The sequence below is a fragment of the Dufourea novaeangliae genome, unplaced genomic scaffold (genome assembly GCF_001272555.1).
Source record: "Dufourea novaeangliae isolate 0120121106 unplaced genomic scaffold, ASM127255v1 scaffold7, whole genome shotgun sequence".
Classification (NCBI taxonomy): Eukaryota; Metazoa; Arthropoda; class Insecta; order Hymenoptera; family Halictidae; genus Dufourea; species Dufourea novaeangliae.
Window position 1 is genome coordinate 2509916 of NW_015373896.1, and position 22428 is coordinate 2532343.

At 42.7% G+C, this 22428-nt stretch overlaps 2 protein-coding genes across 2 annotated transcripts in view; both read right to left on the reverse strand.

The window, feature by feature from the left end:
* LOC107193358 overlaps positions 1-5624 on the reverse strand; it is an 8142-nt gene extending 2518 nt beyond the window's left edge. Inside the window, exon 1 of the mRNA XM_015582769.1 lies at positions 5402-5624. Within this exon, the coding sequence (XP_015438255.1) occupies positions 5402-5624 (223 nt within the window). The remainder of the gene's footprint in view (positions 1-5401) is intronic.
* Positions 5625-16088: 10464 nt separating this feature from the next.
* Positions 16089-17675, reverse strand: LOC107193289 (tetratricopeptide repeat protein 4). The gene is made up of 6 exons (XM_015582694.1): positions 17405-17675; positions 17145-17316; positions 16871-17063; positions 16508-16788; positions 16261-16425; positions 16089-16173 (listed from the first exon to the last, which is right to left on the reverse strand). The coding sequence occupies exons 1-6, from the start codon at positions 17673-17675 to the stop codon at positions 16089-16091; spliced, it is 1167 nt and encodes a 388-aa protein (XP_015438180.1).
* Between the last annotated feature and the right edge of the window lie 4753 nt (positions 17676-22428).

Consider the following 22428-nt stretch of genomic DNA (forward strand, 5'->3'; position numbering starts at 1 on the left):
AGGGGGGCGATCTCTCTGAGCCAGTCACCAGCGAAGTTGCCTCGGCTCGCCGCGCGTCAACAGGCAGGGACACATCCCTGGAATTTCTCGGTCGAAAACTTTTCTCCGGTGTATCGACTTACCCGTATCGCCACGTCACACGCAAACTATTCGTCTTCCAGCGCTCAAAGAGAGGCGCGGCGACGCTTAATAAAGTAACTTTATTCGTCCCAAGAGTGATCGACGCTGAAACACCAACATTCTTTGTGTTAACGCTGGAAGCTGGGTTTCTACAATATGTAAATGTTTCAATAAAATAAATGTCTACATTTGCTGCTCTCTTTAGAAATTGTTTTCGAAAATGTTATTTCGCATAATAATCTGCAGTCTAGTCGTAACTAAAGTGGTGGGCTACACTAATTTCTTGCGTGCAGCGGAAATCGATGAAACTACAGAAAAGAGAATAATAGAACAAGAGAAATAGAATAACATGGGAGTGTCGGAGACTCCATCTCGGTACTAGACACGGGTCAGGTTACATTTCGGATGAATAATGGGAACAGACTCGCGGAACTGCGGTTGAACGAGATTCGCAGCCAATTTCTCGTTTGGAATTACACATCGGCGGGGAGGGGGAAAAATCGGACATCGGTCGACTCCCACGCGGTCCTGTATAATGTACCTACGTGTGTAGCGGGATAAGGGGAAGCTGCCCGAGGGAGAGATCTCGTCTGCAAAAGCAGTCAGTCGACGGTTGTAACAATAGGAGCAGAAACTGGTTTCCGAATGGGCAAAAATCGGCGGCGGCGGCTGTGTCTCGTGGTCGACTTTCACGTGCATAGTGCTACCTCGTATCATCGACGCTGACCACGGGGAACATTAAGATCCCTTTTTCACGGAAAGTTTCGATGGAAAGCCCCGTATCACAGTGCCCCACCCCCCTGTTTGTGTTATCCCTTTTGTGTCTATTGAAACAGAATGGTTAGGGAGGATAACTACTTTGCTAACTACACTTTTCGCACATTTAGCATGATGTGACCCATGGGTGGTGGGTCATTCTATTAGTTTTACGTCTTTTGAGAAGAAATTGTTAGTTGAATTTTGTTTTTTTGTTTTTTTTTTGCGGTAGAAAGTTGTGTATAACGACGTATGTGCCTCAGGAGCAAACTCGACTTCCACTAGGGGAAAAAGTGACGCAAGGGAAGGGCCATCTATCATTTGGTCTTGGGAATTACTGAAATTTATGGGAAAGTAACAATCGGTTTAACATTTACTTCAGGCCTGGGTTAAGATTTTTTTTGTCCGGTGCTATGAAGCTTTCGAGGGCCCCCTTGGTTGGAAAGCAGGGGGAGGGGATTTTTGTAATGTAACACAATAAAATACATAAATCTCTAAAAATTGAAATTTATTCTAAGTAAAATTAAATAACGTTTAATCAATGGGGTCAGGGGCTACTCTTCCTTGATCCGGCGCTGATGTACTTCCAACTTATCGAAAACTGTCAGAGCGTATTGTTACCGATGATTAATGACAGTGATACGTATAAAATGTTGGATAGTTTCGTGGGTATTTCGAGAGGTATCGGCGCAAGTTTCATAATTATAGAATTTCGTTATTACATCACGCGGTTTTCCTTGTTGAATTTAACATTTTCGTTCAGACGACTACGAAGATCTCTATTTCATCGCGTTTCCGAGAAAATGAAATTGCACCGGTACAGATCCTTTCAATTTCTCTGAGCTGTAATTTAAACATACAAAAACCGATCCGTGTTTCTGACAATGTAAGATTATATTCTCATGGATTTCTCTGAAATGGTCTTTCTTTATTCGTGCTGTAACATTTTTTTTTTAATCTCTCCTATCGGAACTTACGAAGGGTAAACATTTCTTGGTATTATTGTCAGGTTCACCTGTCGCGACACGATGGAAACGTTACTTCGAGCCCCGTACCACTTCCGCCCTGAAATTTCGATTCTTTTTTTGCAAAAGTTTCGCGCTCGATATTCGATCTGCAAAACCAATTTCCTTGTGGCATTTCCCTTATTTCTAGATATATTTTGCGTCTTCTGCCGACTACATATACACTATATCAGACTTCCCGTTCGGGAGGATAATTTTTCTTGTCGAGGTGCAAAAAAAATCTTCCGTATTCTCTCGAATTCTTCATTTTTAATATACACCGTGTTCGGTCTGTTTAACAGCCCGATAAAACGGGTGTTCACAATTTTACTAAAGTAATTTCCGGTATAAACATTGAAAAATTAATTAATCGATTAGTAAATAATAATCGAATGACAATTACTAAACTTAACAATAATTCGAGAACTTCTAATCGATCCGACGAATCATTTACAATTCACTAAAATTTATATCATTTGGTAAATTTATTTTAAGCACTGAAAAAAATGTTAAATGTTAATTTGACATCAATTTTAGTTTGCTCGTGGGTATATTTATATACATACAGGGTGGTCGAATAAGAATTAACCCCCGAATACCCCGTTCTTTTGCTAATTCTTACTGGATCACCCTGTGTATACATTATCCAACAATCTCCAATCGGAAGCAATAGAATCCCGAGTCGTTCTTAAGTACCACGTTCGCGTCAGTTTCCAAAACCGCCTAATTACACGTGCCGTACCTCGTTCGTCAATACCAGTTAGTTATTGAAAATTTCAATCCTGTATTTCTCTTACACTCGCGGGGTTTCCAACGAACCGAAGAATCCGTACGTGGCAGGTAACGAGGCCGTGTTGGCCGAAGAGGATTGTCCCAGTCCTGGATAGTGTCGGGCATATCGGCCGCATTAAGATTCCTATTGCGAACGATTTGCATCCGCGTGCAAAGAATCCGTTACCCTTTCCACGGAGAGATATTCACGCGTGTGAAAGCATCGACTCGCCGTGTTGTGTCCTTGCCGATAAGAACAATGGTATTGTTGGCACGCGTCAGCGAGGAACGTTTCTCTTTCATTGAGCCGGCCAATAACACCGATGGGGACGTACGTACGTACGCGTCGAATAAACGAACACGTACGGGGCGATCACGTTTGTAACGACATGGGTCGCGTGCACACACACGTCTGATGTACAACACACGAAGGTATGTACACCTCTCCCTGTCAGACGTGAGGTCAATAACAGCCTGGTTTGCAGACGGTGTCATCAAAAATTTCAATATCGGATTTCGATTTTTTTCAACTATCCCAATCTAATTCTTGGACATTAACAAACAATGGTTCGCAAAGAAACAATTTTTGAAGTTGTTTAAAACCTGATTTTCTAACGATTTCGGCGTACACTTTTTTCGAAGCAGTTATTCTTTGAATTACGACATCTAATATTAATAGTCCAGAAAGTAAGAAATCGTCAATTATTATAATCTATGCAAAATTTGTTCACTGAACGCATTATGGCCGAGATTCAGTCACTACTTACTCTCATGCAAATGCGTAAGTTTGTTATAGTTGTATCACAAAGAAAAAACAAAACACGTGTATAGCGATCGAAGAAGTGTTGTTAATTATTTTCCATCCACAATTGCCCGACGAAAGGCGTAATAAATAACGATGACCAACACAAGGTAGCCGTTGTTCTGATCGTTATCATCGTGTGCTCGCTTCTGGCCTGCGTAGTGGCGCAGTGTTCCATAACGATTTCCTTATTCGCGCGGGGGCCTGGTCGGCCATGTTGTTTTTTTTTTTGTCTTTCCTCTTCCCTTTTCGCGAGAGAGATTACGCCCGTATCCGAAGTGCGTGCGAGACGCGGGACCGTTACACGGTGCGCCCGTAAAACGCTATTCAAATGTTCGCGCGCGGCGTATGCCCCACGGATTAGCCATCTCCGCCTCACGGAGGTAAGATGCTTTGGGGAGGGGCAGCGGAGATGTTTTCGCTCGAGTGCTTTGACCGCCATTGTGCCAGGGCCGAGTTATGGCGCCGATAACAGTTTCCGACGGCAATAACGAGATTTCAGTATCAGCCTGACGGGACACGCGAGCATTTAGAAACGGTCTTGTTACACCGTTGCCCGGTTAAGAGGCTAGGGAAAAATTCGTTACGAGTGTATAGTATCCGGGAACCGTGAAGATAGGCGTATCTCTCGATTTTGAATAACAAAAACTTTCGAGAATCGCCCGAAAGCACAGTTCGGAACCTGGCTTATTGTAGGATTGCGGTGCAACTATGTATATTGGGGGATAACCAATCTCGTAGGTGTTCCTGCATTGTGGAGGAATTGCGTCGCGTGATGATGGAGCACGGTGGAATTATTCTCTTGACAGTTTATCGATGAGACCATTATTGGGGCTGATAGTACACAGCTAAGATGGGATTTCGTGGACACGATATTCATTTGACACGGTTTTGTGTAATTTGTAGTAGAAAGTGGTATACAATTTGATGTCGTATACCGTCATCCGCCGACAGAGGTGTTCACCGGGCTCTATATGACCGGAACTTATTTAGGTTATGATTTATAATATACATATTTATAGGTCATAAAATAATCAACAGTAATACGTTGCACACTTCCCCGATTGTGGTCTATTACCCCGGCGCTCGTGGTTCTCTTTTGTATTAAGTTTAAATGTGTATTTCGCTTGTTAGATTATTCCGTTTACAACTTTCGCATCGAAATGAAGTTGAATATCCTCCGATCGAGAGCGTTAAATTTCATTTCGTTCGACGATTATATACTAACACGTCCACTTTCAATGTCAATTGCGTAAAGGATATTGCGATCGACTTCACCAGCGATAACACGTTCCGATTCCAGCTTCCAGTTCAAGGTAGGTTTACTTGTTTTCGAGATAGACACGAATGCGGGTCTGTATCTCACGTACAATACGGCAATGTACACCGACCGCGAAGATTCGCGAAAACTGCTGGCCACCGCTGACTCGAGTTCCTGTCGTGATCCGATCTTTCGCCCGGTTAAAACACTGTCCACGTACACATTTTCGCCGCGTTCGCGTAACACGTTACGACAGAACCAGCGTTATCGGTCCGCTAATTTAGTCTACTCCCTTCTTTACCACCGACTTCCGAGTTTCCTCGATCATCGATATATTGGATTTGCGGAAAAGTAAACGTAGTTTCTGTACAACCAACACCCGTACATCAAAGGCTATATCCATGGACAACGCTGGGATTGGACGCTATTTCAACTTATCGTGGTGTACACTAAGAATTCGCTAACCCTCCGAGCATGGACCGTTAGAACCAACAATCGGGTCAATTCAGACTCTTGACAGAATTTTACGGATACGTATATATGGTGATATTTGATGCGTCCGGTGGCAGAGTCACTCGTGACCCATAAGAAAATTTGTTGCAAACAGGTGCGACGTGCTATGGTTCCGATCGACGGGTCAATCTGTGACCCGACCACAGGACCAAAGTGTTTAAGAAGATAACCTACCGGAAATCTGGTACGTCCTCCAACCGTAGGCGACGTTCAGCTCCTTCTTCCCCTGTAGCAGGCCGAAATGAACCTTGCCGGCGCTCTCCTGCGGATTCGGTGTCCTGATCGGTCGCGCCTCGACCCAGTGTTGGGTCACGAGGGCGGCGCAGACGAGTCCGCCGCCCAGCAACGACAGGAAGAACGTGGCGAAGATTGTGCCTCTGCGGAACATGGACGTCATCCTTGGGTCACGGGGTGTCCGACCAGCCTTCGGATAGTTCGCGATCACTGGGAAGAAAGGAGAAAAGATTTATTGCCGGTGATCATACCGGATGCGTGCAAAACTCCGCATTCCTATCGTAACCGATGTTAGGAACGTACGATACAACACGATCTCCTGAAACTTCGAAATTCCTGCAATCTCGAGGATTCTTGGGAGACCCAAGACTTTGTACTCTGGGGATTCTGTCAGGATCACGACATTTAACCAATATCGCATCAACCTCGAATAGAGGCCTAGAGTCTTCATCCCATTAACGACATTGGAATTACCAAGAAGAATTGCTCATCAACGATTAAGTTTGTCACGAACAGAGATCTGCAGTGTTTTACGTTTTAGATGAATTACAAACCAATCACGACTATAGTTCCTCGAAAATTTACCGTCACGGATAAGGCTAGCGAAAGAAAATGTCGTCGCGCGTGTTTCTCTTTAGCTTGAATCGCCCAGTCGTTAACGCCTGTTCAGAATCTCGTTTCGCTTCGCGTTAGAATCACGTGAGTGGTTCGCTCGTTCCGTGCATATATGTGCAGAGTAGTGTTTATCACAAAAGGATCCGATGTTTTTCTTCCTCAAAGTGGTCGAAATGACACCTCATATTTGGAGAATGTTCCTTTCTCCCCGGCGGCGTAGGACGTGGTTTCTCTTTTCAGCAATCCTATACGCGAGTATGTACACAAGACGCTCTCCTCGTTCGAATCGGTTAGTCTACTTGACGACAGCAACTATTTAAATTATGCCACAGAAACTATGCCGCTTTCGCAACAATTATCCGGTCTGCTAGAAAAATACACAGGCGTGAAAGCGCCTCGAAAGCGAACCGCTCGATATTTTGAAAACGATTCTTTTTTAACTGTACGCTGAATTGAATTTTTACAAATTTTTTATATTAGTGATAAAACTGGCACGATTGTCATCCGATTTTTACATTCTCTGGATAATACCTATAAGGGCAGATTTTTTCGAGAACATAAATATTTTATAATTTCAGTGTCATCGAATTGGTAAAGAGAAGAATTCTGAATCATATGAACAACGCCGGGCCGCCATTGAAATTTCGTCTGTTATATTCAAGTTCAAATAACTATACTCTATATGCTCTATATACTCTACATACTCTACACTCTAAAATTTACTTATTTCGAACTATACATATACTGTTCCATACTGTACTTATATTCTGTAATATACCTTAATATTCTCACATAACAAAAGGGACTTGCCGTAAATAAATTTACATTATTATTACTATTATTATAAATAACAAGCTCGTTAGTTCCCGAAAGAAACCACGGCAAAATTCCGTTGATCACGTACCTTGTCCCTGGTTCTCGACGAAGTGCACTTGGCTCAGGCTCCTCGAGAACTCGCCCTGCTTGACCTTCTGCGAGAAGTCCGCGTGGCCGAGCCTCTTCGAGAACTTGACACGGCAGTTACTGCCGCGAGGAGGTTTCCCCGGTCTGACTAACGACGACGGTCTGGGTCGTCTCGCGAACGTGTACGGGATAGTGTAGGGCTGGGCTACGTAAAAGTATATCGGCCGGTAGTCCTCATGGAGATGATGATGCTGCTGCTGTTGCTGATGCTGGACGAAACCGCCACCGTTCGCCGGGGGATAACTGCTGTACAAGCTCGGCGCTCCGTTGCTGTACGCGTACGAGCCCGTATAGTGGACCCCGTAGTGGTTCGCCGTTTTTCGTGACTTGCTTTCCACCGTTTTGAAAAATTAAACGGAGAGGAAATCGTTCCTCCCGACAGCTTTGTATTCTTTCGACGAACAAAACCCCTTTACCCCTTCCCTTCTACCTTAACTCTCGTGTTCCAAGACGACCCTCTGATCTTTTGTGGATCATGGACTCCCTATTATTCCAAACTATCTGTCCTCGAATTGTTAGACTTTCACGTTTTTCATACTTCGGTCATCCGAGTTCTCGGTGTCGACTATCCTCGATCTTCGTATTATTGTCGAAGGTATTGGAAGCTAGGATAGTCTGAAGTTCGAAAATAGGGTATTGGAGCAGATCCGGATCTTCGAACTGATCGTCGACAAATTCGGAATTTCCATCGATTACCATAATAATCTATCCCTCGATGGACCCCTGTTCGTGATGTAACAGATGTGCCAACCCGGTCGCCGCTTTCCTCGGAGGGAGGGGGGTGTCTTTCTCAAAATTTAAGCTCTATTTCCTATTAACTATGCACTCGTCGAGACCGACATGATTTATCGTTCCACCGCGAGTTCCCTTTCACCGTTACCCAGGTTAGAGGAGGGAGGCCCTTTCCTCCGAGCGATCTTTTTATCAAGAGCAGCAAGAAGTATCTCAATGATTTACTACTTTTCTTGCGAGCTCCCTTCGATCGTTACAGGTATATCCAGATATCGCTTTAACCCCGGGCCAAACTCGACTCTACACAATTCTCTATCAATTATTACCTCGTGCTCTTGTCCGTTCCGATCGCAACGGTTAATTCTTCCCCGTCTCAAGCATCCTCCCCCTCCCTGAACAAAGAACCATTCGTAATTGGCGATCGAATTATCCCATATAAACAAGAACCGTTTTCACGAGTTACCACCACCGTTGTACGAAAGAGAAAAATCCCCCTTTCGATGAACGCTCTCCCTAATCGTTAATTAGCCGTGGGCACGTGTCCCTTAAAAGTTTTTCAGGGCTCCTCGAGTATCAGCCACCGGTTCAAAGTTAACTCGAATCCCCCCCCCCCAGCCTATATTTGCATGCAAGAGCGCGAAACAGCAGCCCGTGGACTCCTCGTGTTTCTTTCGCGCTGTTTTGAATGAGAAAGGGGATCCTCTTTTAGGACGCAAGCTCTCCGCTGTTTCTTTTTGCATGAATATTCTTAACGCCGCCGTTACGTCATAACGGGATCCCTCTTGGTTTTTTTTCTCCTCTCCTTTAATTACCACTAACCCCCAGTAGACGGTGCACAGTCTATTCCTGACAAAAAAATCTCCTAAAGCCTGGCCACCGGATGGAAAATCTGAATACGGTGTCGAGCTACTGGTATCGGTTAGACGTCCCCCCCACCCCCCATTCCCGTTTAAAAATCCGTGAGCTTAATCCCCTTTGTCGGTTATGTTCCTCGAGATCCCGGTCCTCCACGACGAGAGTATATATAAGTGGGCCAGGTATCGGATCGAAAAGGGGCTGGACCTCGATTCGAAGAAAATGGGAGAAGCACTGTGGAGTCAGTCCTCTCTTGGCTCTTCGATTTGTAATAAACTGCAGAATCCTGCGGACAGGCACGGAGAGCGCGGACGTGCACGGCTCGGAAATTGTGTCACCGACGGGTCCTCGTATCCGTGCGCGCGGTTTTGTCCTTTTCCCTCCTTTTACGACCGTCCTCCAGCGGCCCCACCGGTTCGGTATCAACCACCCCCGAACCACCACGCCTGGAACTTATTGTGCCGTACGACGTCGCGAGATTCTTCTCTGTCCACGATGCTTCGTCGGGATTCGCCTCGAGTGCCGCTCGATGTCCAGATATCCCGTGCACGGCGTCCCAGCGTGCGCTTTTCGTCCTCTCGCCGTTTCGCGTTTTGTCAACTGTAAACAATGGTGCACGGTGAGGAACGGGACGACTCGAAAGTTACGAGACCCACGGACAGATGGTCCTCGATACTCGAAAGACGGAGAATGGAGAATTTTTGTTGGTTTTTTTTTTTTTTTTTTTGGATATTGTTCAGCCACGAGCAAACTCGGATTCCATTAGGGGAAAATGTAATGCGGGGAAAGGGCCTCCTAGCATTTGGTATTGAGAATTATTAAAATTTATGTCTAATTAATATTCAATTTAACATTTATTTCGGTACATGGAATAAATTTACCAAGTGGTAGAAGACCTTCCTATTACGCCGAACCCGTCAAAATGATGGATTCCAGATTTATTATTGTACAATTATTGAGATCCTAGAGATAGTTTCTTCGGAATTCATGGTAACCTGTAATTTCTTATACACTTTATATTATAGTATACGAAGCTATACTCGATTACATATTAAACATATTAACATATTAAGATGTAAAGATAACATCGATCGAAACTGGATTTAATAAACGTGTATACCATTCATTTTCTTTGAGTCGAAGTGAAATTCTGTTTAATTGGTATTAATATTTAAGAATTAGAGTAAATGATACACTTGCCCTAAGAATAAAATTCCTTTCGTATCTGGAAAATTACTAACGATAAAGTAATGCTTGAAAGTACAGTCATAAAAGAAATCGTAAGGCAAGAGGTTAATCGGGTATAATGATTATTGCGACAAAGTATATCGAGTGCCAGAAAACCGATTAAAAAATTGACTATTCGGTAATAAGATCGTGAAACATAACGCTTGATATAAATTCTTTTATTTCTCCGGCCCTTCTCGAGTTGCTCGTCGATGTTTCCGAAATGAGTTCGCGTTGGTATTCATGAATAACGCCGTCGAGTAGCATTCTTGACGTAACTGGAACGGCAATTGCGCGGGCCGTTATATATTGCATTCACGCGTCCCGGCGAGCTTTTTACAAATCGTTTAAATTATTCCTACGTTACCGTCCGTTTCCATTTTCACCCGCTGGCGGGATCACGCCGACCGGAAAGTAACTCGGGGTAGAGCTAAATACGCTGGGCCGAAAAACCGGCCACCACGCGAGCGGAACTGACCGAAAAACGTCACTGAAATATCTGACGAAGTGATCCCCGAACCGAAACACGCTGCTGTTGCCTTGAAAAACGGGTTCGCGAGTTACGCGACACCATGGATAGCCGACTAGTCTCTTGTCGATGATCCTAGCACCGATTTTCGTAATCGAAACCTTGATGCCGGGACGCTGACATTAATACCAGTTATGTTAATGGGAAACGATAACGGTCGCCGATCGGATTTATCTACCGAGGGTAATAAGAGATACAGCCAAGGATAAATTAATTTGCTCCCGTGGGCATTTCCCTCTTCGTTGAAATATAAAAAGGTGATTACGTTAGAACGAGATGTTGGTAATACTTAGAAATAGACGATTCGTGTAACAGGTAATATGCTTATCACGATTAGTGTACCTATCTTTGATTGGATTTCTTGTTATTCCTGTTGAAAAGGATGTCGTGTAAAAGTACTGTTTATGGGCGTAAATACGTAATCGGTTGGGAAGACGATCTTTTAATGTTATGTGTTAGGAAGTTATTAAAAGACGTGTCGTAAAATCGAACCAAAGAAAAGTGGGTTGTTAAACGATTCGCGAGCAAACCGAACGCAGAAAGATTCGAGAATTCAAGTAGGAGGCCTCACAGATCCAAGGACCCTAATCTAAGACCCCTTGGACCCAGAGACCTCCAGTCCCAAGGACCAAGACCCCCAGCCTCCAATCTCAGCGATCCAAGTCAGGAGATCTTTGGGCCCAGGAAGTCTTGGGCTTGGTTCCTACGGTCCCGGAGACTTTGGACTGAGGTTCATCGGTCCAAGAGGACTTGGAGGGTTTGGGTCATTATGTTCGGGAGCCCTGAGGCCCCTTGAATCTATAAGTTTCCCCCGGATGGGTTCCTTGAGCCGTAGCTGCACTAATTCAAATCCACACTTGATCCAAGTTGGATCTCTCTGACCTGAACGATTTCGACTCATATACCTCTTACACTCAAATGGTCGAAATAGTTCTAGGGTCGTCCCAATTTCAGTCTCCCGTGTTATTATCATTTTATTAATGTGAAAAGTGAAAACGGTATAGTTTCAAACGATTAATTCGTGACCTCTAATTCAACTACGCAATTCATCTAACCTTATGCCCGGCATTATATAACCGAGTAAATTGTATAACTCGTATCCTGTCCAGAAATTACCTGTAACTATTTCTATCTCGCAGGATCTAGTCCAGCATGCATAAGAAACCTTTCCACCGTAATGACATTCTATTTTAACCCTGTTTTCAATTTTTTATAATATCCACAGAAAACAAGTGTCACGCAATGGATGGACAAGCAACGACAACAATAACACGTAGAAAGTAAATAAGATCGGTTGGGGGAGGGGAGCTAGACAAAAAGAGACCAGAAAAAGCAAACGGAGAAAAGCAAGAGAACCGAAGAAACCGGAGACGGAGGAACAAAGTGATCGGAGAAAACGGCAAGTGGAAGGTAAGAGCAAAGTAAACACAAGGAGTGTGCGTAACTGCGGAGAGAAACGGGATGACGAGGAGGTCGACCGAATGCCGTTAGATCGTGTCACGATACGCGACTGTATATATAACCGCAGTTCGTGTGAAGCATCATCTCTCGCCCCTCGTACGAGAAAACGAATGAGCAAACGAAAGGCAGAAAAATAGAGGAAACACTACATACAGACGTGGGGAAGCGAAGGGAGAGAGTATTGACAAAGAGTAGAGTCGTCGCCGATCTGAATCTGTCTACTCATCGCGGTCTTGCATGAGATGAAACGCATCCGAGTGTAATTCTATTGTATCATTTTACCCGTATGCCCCCCTCCCCCTGATCGAGGCAAAAGCGTTTCTCGTCCGCCTTTGATCGCCTCCGCACCCTCCCCCCTTCGAAACAAAACAGGGAAAGGAAAACAAACGATTTCGTTAAAAAAAAGAAAAACCCCTTGTTCCGAGTTTCGTCCGACTTTCTACTGCTCGAGTTGCAGGTTTTTTTCGGGAGCCGCCGTTAATCGGCGTAGCAAGATGCATGGGATTGCAGACTACATGTAAAACGAACGCGATCACTGGGGGATTTCTCGCGTAGCCCGTGTTGCATACTTACGAACGGAACAAGTGGAGCAGGGGAGAAAGTACAGTATATATCGAAAAAGCTTTGGAGTCAGCCTCGTTTCGATCGAATATCCGTACTTCAGAATTGGTTTCTTCGGACGAACAGGTATCACCTGGTATTTAGTACACATCTCCACTTTACGTCACCGATCCGCCCGTAGATGGCGCAACCTACATGCGTCGGATTTAAAAATGGTGAACCGTCGAAACGAGGACGAATAAGAAGCTCGTACAGATTTTTTTTATCTCCTTACATGTATAATCAACGCGTTGAAATAGGGGTTCTTCAACGATTTTCGACAGACTTCTCTCTAAGGTTAACGGCGGCCTTTCTACCGCACGGAATTTCTCCTCTCACCGTTCATCGGCTCAATAGCAAGAGGCAACGCGCCCGCAGTCTTCTTACGTGTGTGTCGCTTGTGAGGTAACGCGATGCCATCTCGCGCGCGCGATATCTCGAGAATTCTTTTTTTCTTCCTTCGTCGGACGGATTGACTCGTCGTTACAACCGGTTCGACGCGCGGATTTTTCTTCCCTGCTGACGCAATTCTTTTGACATACACACACACACACACATGCGCGCAAACTGGCCTGTTCGCTCCAGGGCATCGGGACAAAGATGCATCGTGGTCCACCGTGGCCGACGAAACTAGGCCACGTAAACGTGCCCCCCCCCCTCGTACCGCCATCTCGAGGAACCCGCCTCTGTTCGCCTGTCCGTGTCCACTAGGCACGAGTAACCGCGAGGACTTCGAAGGTAATGAAGTTGCGGGCACCGCGGCTGATACACCCCCCTCCGAATTTGTGTTGCGCACAGATTTCTACAATGTTATGCCCGGATCAGGGACGGTTGCAAACGACCGTGCCCGATTCTCTCGGTCGAGTTCGCGGCAGCACGTACGCACCGCTTGCAAGAACGTGCGGTCAGGACACTATAGATTTTCGTATCTTCCAGTCACTGTTCGGTGGCTGGGACGTTTTTCCATTTGCTGTATATTAATACTTTCTATCATATGGTTATTATCGTAATTCCTTTTTTGGTATCTATCAAGCTAGGAAACTATTTATTACAAATTCCGTCTGAGCAACAGATTACTGAAATTCTCCTCTTTCAAACGGAACCCCAAATCCTTTACGTATTATTTGTGTTTTTGATTGTACTTTATAATATTGGCACAGGCGATGCGTAGGTATATTTTGACACAAGTTTTCGAAAGTTTTCACTGTATACCGGCTAATTTATGCTGGCAGTTTCTTTTATACTGGGTGTCTCATTCGTGTGTGACACCCCGAGTACCTTTTTTAATTGTGGAAATGCGATAAATGTTTTATACGTAATTTGAATGGTATTAATTAAGTGATCAGTATCCTGCAGGCGTTGTTTTTTTAATCTTAGTTTTCAAGGTTACCCATGTTTTTTTTTAAATAACTACATTTTATACTTTTGTATGTATTATTCCATGAGCTGCGCAGCGCAGTGCAATAGCAATATGTAGTAACTCGAAAAAAAAACACATCGATGGCATTGACAACTTCGAGAAAAAAACAATGCCTGAAGGATAGTTCTAAATAGGTAAATGGGAAAAAAAAAGTTTAAATTCTGTCTAAATATGTAAACCCAGACACCGTTTCGACTATATATTTTTCATTTTCGTACTATATTCGTACATACAAGTATAACCTAAAAAAGAATATTTAATATGTACTAATACTTGAGGTTATGTCAAATTTAAAACCATTTTACAAGTAAGCTAAATACGAGGATAAACAACAATAAAATTACGTTTAAAATTTCGATTTCTGATAACGAATGAAACGAGTAGGTAGAAGCGACCAATGTCCCTGGCCCGTCTCGCAGTTTCTCTCTTATTGCTGCCGGATGAGATCGATTTGTCGGTGGACAACCATCTTGCCAGGATGAAAATAAAAGAGAGTGAGGGGGGGGGGGTAGAGAGAGATGAGAGAAAGGTAGGAAGAGGTATGTGCGGCAAGAAACGTATTATTTTCCTTACGGTTCATCCAGAAGTAATTGGATTATGGAAGATTTTGTTCTCTCACGAGACGCTTCTACGCCGTGCGAAATACGCCACGGTATTATTAACGCGGATAGGCTTTTCATCGGTACGAAGAAATTCAATTAAAGCCATCAAACACGTGGATCGACGGCAATTTCGATCGAATTGCCCGAGAGAGAGTCAAACGGCCCACAGCCGGTTTCCATCGTGCCTGGAAACATGCTGGACGCTTGAATCTGCGTTACGATGCAACAATGACCTCATGAATAATTTAACGAGCGCCATTGTCTCATCGGTATGTACTAATAACATCACGTCAGTTGTAGCGTATCTGACACTGATTCACTTCATGCATGGCACTTCTTTATTTTCTATTCGGTCATCCGTGCGAGCCCGTTCCCGTATGTTTTTTCACGAAACTCCCTGAACCCGGATGCGTGCAGATTTTTATCGATCTTGCAATATCCACGGAGCACAATATTCACCCGTTTGCATTCATTAACGACGTGTACTGATTTCGCTAGTTCGATAAAAATTGTTGTTGCGATTGCCAACAGCTTATTACACGATCGATACATCCCGAATTCACGACAGAGTATCATTTTTCTTAAATACGATTTTAAATGTACCTGTTCGCCAATTTAGTAAGGGGGGAAACGTTCAAAAAAAGTTGAACCTAGATTTGTCCAATTAGTAATTCAACGAAGTTCCGTTCCGTTCCGAGAAATTAGCACCGGATTGAGCTTGAACAATCTGCGATTATAGATCTTAATATGTTTCGCGAAAGAATGTTCCCTCGTCTCAGCACAACCCGTGACTTATGGAACAAGTAACCGTTACGGAAATATCGTTAACTGATACAGGAGGATGCCGATGAAAGAAGAATGGTAAAGAGGTTAAAAAATATATATGTATGTATATATATTGCCTGCATTGCTTTGGCATCGTTTGCGTCCCGTTCCGCTTCTCTCCCACGCCGCAGAGGTCCCCCTCGTTTCTCGATTCAAACTTGAACCGACTGACCTTCGGCATCCACGGCCAAAGAACCGATTCCCGATGCTTTCCGTTGATTCTCTGGCACAACACTTTTATTGTCACCATACAACACACAACAATATCGACAATTTCCGCAAGTAATCGCGACGGGACGCAAGTATCTCCGCGTTCTAGAGCGTCTCTTGAACTGAATTTCTGGCTGAGGCCCTGACTCTTTATGCCCACCTGGCTCCAGCAGGTGCTGCAGGTGGCACCACCTCTCGGTCGTCCGGTGGTCCTTTTCCTCCACAACGGTCCCGTCCATACACGACGAACCGGGACCTTTTAATCCATCGACAGACAATTTAAAAGGACGTCTAATATGTTTGTAAGCACTTCTGTTGCCGTTTTAATCGTTAATCGGATTACATTTTGCCTAAGTGTAATTGAGACTCGTAATAAGAAGATCGTATTCATCTTATGAAAATATGATTTTTTAAAAATTATACAATATTATTATTCATTATATTACTTTTTGTTTTCTGCAATTTTTACACAGGGCAGGGAGTGTTTAAATATTATTTTGTTCAATGTACGATAGACTACGCGAGTGAAAAAGAGTGTAAAATATAAAATTTGTAAGAAGTTTATTTAGAAATTATATACATAAACGTTTAATAATTCGTTAAAAATCGTTTTTCCGCTTCACTAGACTTAACGAGTATTAAAAACGCCGGAGTTCCTCCACGTACGATAAATCTGAAAATTTTTGTTTCAATTCGTAATTAAAACATTTTTCGAAGTAAAATATGGAATTACATTCCACGTTTTGATTCTTATACCTACCGTTTGTTCTGTAATATTTTTCCTAAGGACTCATGAATATTCACTTTGTGCACAGAACATTTATCTTTACTCTCAAAATAAACATTTATATTCTGAGGGTTATAACGTTTCCCTGTATCCCACTCAGGTGGTTCACTAAAGAGTTGTTCTAATTGTTCTATTAACCTAAGTAAGAAAATTCATTAAATGTATGTGCTTTTCCAAATACATTAATATTTGAAAAATACTTGTACTAATAAAAACATACAGTGTATCCTCGTGAAAATTTTGTATGAAATCTGTCTGATGTGTCTCTGGATATAAAATCATGACTGGCCAAACAAGTTTGTTTTCTGCATCCAAATGAACTCTACTCTGAGCAATTTGTGGCACTTGAGGTTCTAAATCTTTTAAATCTGGATATTTTCTGCCATGAATCAATTCTAAATTAATACCCTTACACTTAATTATGTTTATCAATTCTTCTTCTTTTTTATCTAATTGCTTTTCTAATCTCTCTTGTTTTCTTTTGTCCCTTTTTAAGCGTTCCTATAAATATTGAATATAATGTCTCAGAAACTTTGTGTATAACAAAGATATTTGTAGGTTTTATGGACAACTATATCCTTACTCTTTCAGTTACTGCCTGTGACTTCAAACTTAAAATTGTCTTGTCAGTTGAAGAATAATCAAGAAATTTGTCACAGAGGTCAATGCACTGATCATAGTCTTTAATATGGAAACAACACGTAGCTGCCCTATTTAAAGCCTTTGGGTAATTTGGTTTTAATGTTAAAGCATGTTTCGAGTCATTTAAGCTTGAACTATAATTTACATTAAATTATAATATAGTTAAGAAAGTGATATAACTATATGATACATTTAATTATTATATGTATATGTACCGATAGTTTTTTAACATGAAATGCGAAGCAGCTCTGTTGTTATAAAGTTGAGCCATTAAATCATTATCTTTACATTTAGTTCTTATACCTTCCGTGTAACTTAAAATAGCTAATCTGTATTTCTTATACTTGTAATTAAAATTTCCATCCTCTTTATAATTGTTTGCTAATTCTATAAGAGAAATATAGCTTTTAACGCATGATATCTTTAATGCATTTCAATACAACGAATGAGTAAGTAATAATAAAGTAATTCAAACCCTCTGGAGTGTTTTCATCCTCTCCATATTTAAGTTGTTGCAACCCCTCCATCAGAGGGGAAAGTTTTTCGCCAGATTCTGGTGATTTCTTCATGAAGAAAGGATGCTTTTCCATTTCTTCTTCCCACCGATCTTCTGGCCATCCTTCTGTATAACTTTTCTTCTCTAAACTGTCAATATATTCATCCAATTCTGCATCCAATCTCGAAGCTAGTGCTAAACGCTCCTCATCAGTCCAAGTTTTATGTTTTCTTTCACTTTTTTCTCCCATGATCAAATGATTTTCGAAACTTAATAATAATTAAAAGCAAACTGGATTTCTATCACCAATGAAAAATCACTGATAAAACTATACAATAAACGAAGATACAGTATTAAAAATAACTGGGCTTTTAAATCATAACCTTCAAAATTTCACGTAAAACAAAACGCGTTGTAACATTTTCTTTTACCAACAGAGTACATTTCTGTTATCGTCCCAACGATGGCGTTATGTGTACACTCGTAAAGAATTTCTGATGGTTATTACGTTTTTGAAATAAATTTTCTACTAGTTTTCTTGTATTAAAAGTATTCCTAAACCTTAAAACATATACGCTATTAATTGAAGAAAAGTATAATAATGACACTAAATGAATTGTAAGTAAATATATCTACAAATTCATTCAAAACAATAGTTTAAAATGGCATATAAATGTAGAAGAAACACATATTTATTAATTATATTCCAAAATAAAGGTACTATTTTTCCAAGATAAATCATTTCAAAAATACATCTTTTGAACGTCTTTTCACTATATTAAAAAAATTGTTTGAATCCTTCGTTCTTTTCTACTTGAAAACGTAAGATAATGTTCGAGTACTATAGAATTTACTGCTAAAGAATACAATTCTTAGTTTCGAATTAGTTCTATGGGGTGAGAAAAAATGGGGTGCGGGGGTAATCCCGCAATAAAATCCGTATTGAAAGTGAGGGATGAGAAAAGCCAGCGGTGGATATGTCGATCGGGTAGGGGTGGCTAAGGTTCGGACGTTTACGCAAACATTCGGGTTTTGGCCCCTTTGTGCGTCGGCTAGGCAAGATGGCGCTCGGTGAAAGCTGGTCCACGATTGGTCGATGAGACCGCACCGCGAATCTCCCGAGAACAGTCGCTTCCACGGCCTCGTAGCGGGCGAGTTGCTTGTCCCTTTGGAAAAAAGGAAAACACGTTCTCTCGTCGCGGCGGACGAGTGTAATGGCCACCGTGGGCCTGGGATAGCGGTGGAGGCGGTTTCGGGTTCTACCGATCGTGACGTTTGCGAATCTACGGGACGATTTATCGGCCGGCCGAGATCATAAGTGAAATTTGATTCGCGCGTGTTGAACTGCCGCCTGGATCGTCGGGAATCCGGTAGGTTTCTAACATCCCTCTCGCAGTGAGGAAGAGTGCGTGTACATAATCGAAGAAAACCAGTGCATCAGTGTCCCTTAAATGTGTGCCAGAGCCATAGTCGAGCGTGTATCATAGTGTGCCGGTTGTCGAATCGACCACCCTGGGATATTATCGGCAGTTTGTCTCATCTTTTGGATTCTACTGATAAACGAAACCCTGGCATCGGTGAGTACATAAAGCATCAATCTATCCCTATCGCGTACGGTGACCAAGGATCTTACGTACAGCTGGGCTTTAACGTCCATAGTGCGTGTGTGTGTGTACATTCTGGTCCTTGCTTGCTCTCTAACCGATTATCTATCGATGTTTTCGTTCCACGACTAGTCGTACCCTTGACATTTTTCTCCACCGTACCGAAAACAATCCTCGCGAGCGTTGTCATCGTTCACCGACACGCGGTTATTCATTGAGAGAGAGAGAAAAAAAAAGATTTCTACGGCCTTGCGCGGAGGGTGTTAGCGAATGTCCTTTTTACGGCGCCTTTTCGCACATGTTACCGCCTTCCCATGAGGGAAAAGTCCATTTATTGTCATATGCAGGTAGTAATGAGAGTATGCGCGTTGCGAAGCACGATCAATTTCGGAAGATCTACCACCACGCTGCAAAAGATGTCGCACCACCCTTTCCAATGCTGGTTTATTGTTGCTAAATGGCTCTCGAGCGTTGCTCTACTCTGGGCTCGAGCGTGTGTATCTCTCTCTCTCTTTGCCCCCTGTTTGTTTTTTTTTTCGCCGGCGGTGTGCATTTCGAGCGTCACGCGGCGTTAGCGAACGTATGATAAATTGCAGTTCCTATGGAGACCGAGGCAGCGTTCGTTGAACGCCTTCCGTCGTCTTCTTATACGCGTATTATTTTCGTTTCCCTATTATCTTCGAGTCTTCAGTGAGCTTTCGAAGGCCGTCGTCGAGTGTTGCCTTGTCAGCTTACCATTCCGTTTGAATCGACGTCTTCTATCTCTCGTTTTGCAATAAACAACACATTCCCCTATTCTCCGCGATTAACTTGGATGGGCGTGTATTCTTCGTAAAAGAGCGGTGCCGGATGAATTATGAAAAAATAAACGTGTTCCCTGTCACGAGAGACCTCACTTCGGGCTTAATGGCGGATGTTAATATACATGGTTAAAATTGCGTCATTGAAGAGTAACAGGTGCCAGTATTAGCAAATTTTTCATTTAAAAACAAGCATTTGTCTTTTGTTTACTCACGCTGTTCCGTGGTGTTTCGTACAGTTTCTCTGTATGTAATACGAACATTTACACGAACGTCCGTATACGGTATTGTTTCATCCCATTTACTGCACTACTCTTTGATCATGTACTGTCAGTTTTCAAAATTATGAGCAATCGAATAACCACGAACGACCCGTATGTATGTGTGCCGTTCGTCGGTTAATCGCGGTACGAACATCTGTTGTTTAATAGCCCGCAACAATGCTTCTTGTCCACTGGTGAAATGTTTATTACTCAAAACACCGTTTCCCCGACCCGCGAAAATATAACGGGATAATCATTGGTCTCGCCGCGATCTGATTCCGTGCGCGGATATTTTGCTGTAATTGTGTTCAACACTCGTAACGAGGGGAAGGGGGGGGGGCTGAAAGTAGAGCGTTTGCACGTGTTGCCGACAAAACACGGGTATGTAGGTATCTTCGCGGTTCCGCGATTAGCGAGTTTCGATCGTGTCCCGATGTTCATCCCGGCTTTACTGCGCCAACATTAACATATGAACACGGGATTTGATTTTAATTGAACGGAAAATTCCGATTCTCCTGTTCCGTGATTTAAAATAACTGGATTTTGTAATTCTGTGTTTCTATATATTTTATTTTTTGGCCAAATATCGATACCCAGGGAATACTGTACAGTAGGGTAGTACAGTGGGGGTTAGTGCATATGCTCTTCTTTCATCCGATTAAAATAATAAAGTTTGTAATTCGATTATCCGGCAATTAACCAGGCGCATGCAACAATTGTTAACTGAAATTCTGCTTGCGTGCCGTGAACTCTCGAGAACCCTACCCCACTCTCTAGACTTTCCGAAACCGAGGATAATTCCCACTTTGTACGGTGGCCTCTGTCAGTTCACACTACTCAGCTTACGGTGGGAGAATCTTTTTTTTTTTTGTCCGTCTGTAATCCCGGCAGCCAGACCTCGAACTGAAAAGGTAGCGCGCGCTAGTCGAATTACAAGAGTGTTCCCAGCAAATGGGCTCGGTCGAAATCGCGTTTAGAACGGAAACTGCTGAATGTAAACCGTCGGATCCCGTTAAAATACTGGTCGATGGGGTCCAAGGTTAGCTACCGAAAAAACAGAAGTCTCTTTCCGTTCGATTTCAGTACAATTATACAGAGATTATTTTCTAGAAATTATTTGTCTTCTTATAAAAATATCGTGAAGGATTCGTTAAATGTTCAATCCTACAAAAATTTGTCCTTATGGCAAGTGTTATATTTATTCGAAACTTTAAATATTAATACCAGCGGAACAGTATTTCACGTAGACTCAGAGAAAACTAATAATATACATGTTTACTAAATTCAGTCTAAAATCGTTATCACGTGTCTGACTTGATGTTGTAAGGCAAGAGGTTAATATACATGAGTCACTGTAATAAAAGACCAAAATCAGAAAGGTTTCGATACCCATTACTGCTAAGACATTTGCGTAATTTCTTCTGAAAATCCGATTAATTCCGCGGGAACATCGAATTATCGATCGACGTGAAAAATATCGTCCCGTAGCGAAATGGTTATATACCCGTCGTACGTTTTTTTTTCCTCTGGCGGCTTGAGCGGAGCGAAGGACGGGAATAAATATCGGCCGAAAAGCGGCTAATGAAAAGAGCAGCGGTTATCGATCGGTGTATACGAAGCACTACTTCGGTCAGGGTGACGGAACGAGCCCGGAGATGACGGTCTCCCGACTAGTATATTTGACGATCCTCTCGTAAAATTCTTCTGACGTTGATTGCATGTCCCTTTCGTAGCCGTGAATCGTTTCGAGGACCGACGTGGGCTCTTTCAAAAACTCCTGTCGCGTGCTTTCGACGAGCTTTATTAAGCCGGGCGTGAATTATGCACAGCTCTGTGAATTAAAAATCCATCATTGCCTGATCGATGACTGTGTTCATCGATGGGTCAACGATGACCTGGCCATAGGATAGATATACCCGTTAACCTACGAACGACTCGTCCCAGAGTCTGAATTTTTATTTCACTGTCATCACCTAGTGGCGAATTTTGGAAGCACCCAGCGTTTTGGCACGCTGCAATTGGGCAGTAAAACACACAGTTTCCGTAAGTGTTACGATAAAATAATGTTCAGTTGGTTATGAAAAGTGTCGCGAAGTAAAGGCGAATTTACACCATCTGGATGTGCAACGCGGACGATTCATCCACAGTTTGAAAAATGTCTTCATTTGCATTCCATTGAAAGTGACACCAATGAACAAACTGGAGCCAGTCTCTACTGTCGATGAATCGAATGGTTTATGGATGAATCATCCGCGATACGACATCCAAACTGTGAAACTGTAAATTCGCCTTAATTGTTATAGGATTATTCATCTCTGGGATGAGTCGTTAAAGGT